This window comes from Rhincodon typus, chromosome 13 (genome assembly GCF_021869965.1).
Source record: "Rhincodon typus isolate 14 chromosome 13, sRhiTyp1.1, whole genome shotgun sequence".
Lineage (NCBI taxonomy): Eukaryota > Metazoa > Chordata > Chondrichthyes > Orectolobiformes > Rhincodontidae > Rhincodon > Rhincodon typus.
Genome location: NC_063344.1, coordinates 9,610,601 through 9,615,395, shown reverse-complemented (window position 1 = coordinate 9,615,395; position 4,795 = coordinate 9,610,601). Strand labels below are relative to the sequence as shown.

At 42.2% G+C, this 4,795-nt stretch overlaps 1 protein-coding gene across 2 annotated transcripts in view; it reads left to right on the top strand.

Annotated features, from left to right (window-relative positions):
* The window catches only part of tm4sf18 (transmembrane 4 L six family member 18), a 14,694-nt gene extending 10,444 nt beyond the window's left edge, over window positions 1-4,250 (top strand). The window contains exons 5-6 of one of the 2 annotated variants that reach the window (XM_048604602.1): window positions 388-441; window positions 1,730-4,250. In XM_048604602.1, the coding sequence (XP_048460559.1) occupies window positions 388-441; window positions 1,730-1,735 (60 nt within the window). In that variant the 3' untranslated portion in view covers window positions 1,736-4,250. The remainder of the gene's footprint in view (window positions 1-387; window positions 442-1,729) is intronic. The other variant, XM_048604601.1, reaches the window with a different exon arrangement.
* The last annotated feature ends 545 nt before the right edge of the window (window positions 4,251-4,795 follow it).

The following is a 4,795-nucleotide window of genomic DNA, read 5'->3' as shown; positions in this document are numbered from 1 at the left end:
AGGGTCCCGACCGGAAACGTCAACTTTCCTGCTCCTCTGATGCTGCCTGGCCTGCAGTGTTCATCCAGCTCCACACTGTGATATCTCTAACTCTAGCATCGGCAGTTCTTACTATCTCTGACATTGTGTTTAAAATGCTTTTTTTTTTGATAAACTTGTTTTAAGCTGTATTAATCAAATCTTAACAATTCATTGCTCTGATGGTCAAAAAATGTTGTGCTCTCTTCTATCTAATTCACTTGCTTCTTCTCAACTTTTTAATTCATCCTGCACATTTACTTCTGTCTTTAGGCTTTTCTTGAACTTGTTTGCGCTCTCTCTTTCTGTTAGTCACACTCCCCTCAAACGCTGTACAGCAAAACTCTAACCCTTTCTTTTTCTTTTAAGAACAAGTCCAAGGAGTGCATTGAGATTGATGTCAATGTCGAAACGGTGTATCAGGTCAGTGCTATGCATCGAGATTGGCAAGGACAGACTGAGAGTAAAGAGGTGAACTTGGCAGAGGAGGGAGGAGGTTAATGGGGTGGTGTTGGATGGTGGGGACTGGGAGTTGAGGAACATTGAGAGGGAGGGTGAGATTGGGAGCATATCGATAGGAAGGGATATAGGGGCTGGCTGGTTAAGATGAAACGGTTGTATCTGGGAACTAGATGCACTCCAGGGATTTTGGAACCTGGTGGCGAATGATGTGTTCTGGGATCTGAAACCCCTCAGTTGGAATGCTGGTTGGAATCCATGTTAGTAGGAGATCTAATAATGCCTGAAATGTACCATGCAATCTTGCAGCTTCTAGTTTTAGAGTCAACAAGGTGCAGAGCTGGATAAACACAGCAGGCCAAGCAACATCATAGGAGCAGAAAGGCTGACGTTTCAGGCCTAGACCCTTTCTGATGAAGGGTCTAGGCCCAAAACGTCAGCCTTTCTGCTCCTATGATGCTGCTTGGCCTGCTGTGTTCATCCAGTTCTGCACCTTGTTGTCTCGGATTCTCCAGCATCTGCAGTTCCTACTATCTCTGATTCAGTTTTAGAGTCAGACTAGTTGTAAGCAGCACTGAGAGATGTTTAGCTGAGATCACAAAGCATTGATAGAGGTTTGTCTGTGCTAGAACTCCTAGGTAGGAATATGGCTTGAAGATCAAGTTGTAATGCTGCAGGACCAACAACATTACGTGCACCTCCTTCTAGTGAGGATGTGCAATGGGGGTCTCATCTGGCTAAATACACCCACTTACATATGGCCACAAGGGGGAACTAAAGGATTTTACACTATTTAGCAATGGATTGACAACTATGGGGGAGGCAATGGCCCAGTGGTATTATTGCTGGACTGTTAATCCAGAGACCCAGATAATGTTCTGGGGACCTATGTTCAAATCCCATCATGGCAGATGGTGGAATTTGAAATCAATAAAATACCTGGAATTAAGGATCTAAGGATCTAAGGATGACCATGAATCCATTGTCAATTGTCTTGAAAAACCCATCTGGTTCACTAATGTCCTTTAGGGAAGGAAACTGCCATCCTACATGTGACTTCAGACCCACAGCAATGTGGTTGACACTCAACTGCCCTCTGAGCAATTAGGGATGGGTAATAAATGCTGCCTGGCCAGCAACACACTCATCCCGTGAATGAATAAAGAAAAAAAATCTGTTCCAAAGAGCATGGCACTGATTAATTTAGTCTAGTTACAAGGATTTTACTTGTGTTTTACTCATCTTTTGCCAGCACTGATCTCCTCGCTCTTTACAGAACCATGGAGCAGTATAAGACACAACTGACCTGTGCCAATTGGAAGAGAGTGGATGCCTCGTTGGTAGACCTCGTTGCTTTGTTCATTGTCTGGAATTTCCTCAAACTTTTCTCCTGTCAGGCTTCCAAAGCTTGGATGCAAATTGGGTTCCTCATAGCTTTCCATCAAAGTTCAGAGCCTGTGTAATACTTTGATTAGTTCTTATTCTTGTCCCAGTGCTGGGTGTTAAATGTATAGGTGATGTATGCACTCTGTTAATGGAGTAATGATGCATATTGGTAAAAAATACAATCATGGATTCTCACCAACGGTCAGGATCGGTTAAGAAATAGAACCCTAAAATGGATTAGCATATTTAATTGGAACTGTAAATTGAGGTGAAAATTTTATAGCTACTTCCTAGTATTTTCCTAAGTGCCACCCACCTAAGGTTTGGTTTATTCTATTTAGGTTGCCTTTTTATTTGCATGCTGCCATTGGTTGCCATGGTGGAAGCTGATGGACAGTGCCATCCATGCTATTGTTGCTTAGTGATAGAGCTGGTCACTGGGGAACTCTGCACGGTGAGATTATCCCGGTTATAACATCCTTCGGTAACTCAGTGACATTGGAACAGGTGTTCCATCATTCATTTGATCATGTCTGATTTGTGTCTTAAATCGTGTTTACCCAAAATCGTGTTTTTTCTATATCCCTTGACAACCTAGCAAATCACTTTGAAATTTTCAGTTTATCGCTAACTTCAACAGGGTTTTGAGGAAATGGCTAATTTGCTGCAGTTTCTCATCTCTTAAATTGCACTCAATCAACTGTAATCATTTCCCACCCACACCCTTATTCACCCACCCAAACCCATGATTGCTCACACCACCCACAAACCCATTCACTTGTTGAAATACCCATTTATGAATACACACACACACACACACTCTCTCTTCCTCACACCCTCATTCACGCACTTAACACATCCATTTACTCATACTCATTCACATCTGGCTCGTTCTTGTTATATTCAGTTCCTTCTCCCATGTAGTATTGCCCAAGGATCCATCCTTGACCCCCACTCCACCCATTTCCATTTAGATGTTACTCCTCAGCGACATTACCAGTAATTACATGTCAGATTCCTCATGGTGACACCCAGCTCCTACTGACCCATCACCGCTGACCCCTCCACTACCTCTGTGTTGTCACGATTGTCATGATGCTTACCCAATATCTGGGATTGGATGGGCGGAAATGTCTTCCTACCAAATACTGTCAAGATTAGTGCCATTAGTTTTGGTTGCGGCTCCCCATTCGTTTTCCTGATCATGGCCTGAAGCTTAGTCTGACTGTTTGCAATCTTGGCATCCCACTTGAATTTGATCCAGTATCCTCTCCATCGCCAAGTGCATCTCTGCGCTATCCTCAGCCCATTTGTTGCTAGAACTCTTTTGTGTTTCACTTAGATCCAGACTTGACTATTCTGAGGATCTCCAATCCCAGGGCACCGATAGAACATAGGAAATACAACGTCCTGTCCTATATTTATCCTTTAAGTGACACCATCGAAAATGGATGGTTTGGTCAGTTATTTTATTGATTTTTCTGGGACCTTGTCATGCACAAATTACTGGCCAGTTTGCTAAATTACACACACATACAGTGAGGGTACACTCTCTCAAAGCCAACTGTTTAAGAACTGGAGTTGATGGACAAAAGCAACCATTTTCAGAATGGGCCACGAATTTCAAAAAAGCATTTACTCGATTAAAATGAACTTATTTGGATAGTTCAGCTGCACACCACTAGACTTGTTATCTGTTTTCAAGTTCGGAAGAAGAATCCTACCAGACTCAAAACGTTAAACTGTCTTTCTCGCTCCAGCCAGATGTGCTGAGTTTCTCCAGCAATTTGTGTGTTTTCTTCCGATTCCCAGCATCCGCAAGAATTTGGCTTTCTTGTTATCTGTTTTGTTGCTTGTCATCTCTGCCAGCCCTCCAAGGAGACCTTAACCCCCCCTCCTGACCTGGATTGGCCTGAACATGCCCTCACACACAACATGGAGTAGGAGCAAATTACTACAGATGCTGGAATCTGTAATGAAAACACCAAATACTGGAAATCACAGCAGGTCAGGAAGCATCCATGGAGAGAGAGAGCAAGCTAATTTTTCGAGTCTTGATGACTCTTCATCAGAGCTGACCCCCACTCACAACACCCTTGGTCTGGAGATTGCTGCCAGTTTTGAGAGAGAAGTACCTGTACTTTGTATCTTTGTAAAAGTTCTTTGAGAAGTCCTGAGATTATTAAATGTCTTTAATAAAATGTAAGTATTCTAATTTGCACAAAATCTTGAAGCTCTGGCGATCATTTTTCATTACACACGTTCACTTCCACAAGGAGAAGATGCAGATGGAAATTTCTTTACAGCTGCCACCTCTGACCTTATAGCACTGAATTTGATGTGTTTCTGCTTTGTGGGAAACAGAAAGTATTTGAACAGACCACAGATGTTGATGCCATGTGTGTCTGGGACATTATCTTTGAATTCCCAGTCACTCCACTTCTCGGCATTGGAATGAAGAGTGATGCTTGCTATTTTTCATTTGGATAATCTTAGTTTGACGAATATCACAATAAAATTGACCAATCTTAGGAATTACATCATCATTGACTTAAGTGTTGTTAATGCCATCATTTCTCAAAAATTGAACATTTTAATATAATTTTTAAAAAATTTATTCATGGAATGAACTTGTCACTGTCTAGGCCAGCATTTATTGCGCATCCCTAATTGCCCAGAGGGCTGTTAAGTGTCAACCACATTGCTGTGGGTCTGGAGTCACATGTAGGCCAGACCAGGTAAGGACAACAGTTTCCTTCTCTAAAGGTCAATAGTGAACTAGATGGGTTTTTCCCTGATAATCAACATTGGATTCATGGTCGTCATTAGATCTTCAATTCCAGATGTTTATTGAATTCAAACTTTACCATCCACCAAGGTGAGATTTCAGCCCAGGTCCCCAGTACATTAACTGGGTCTTTGGATTAACAGC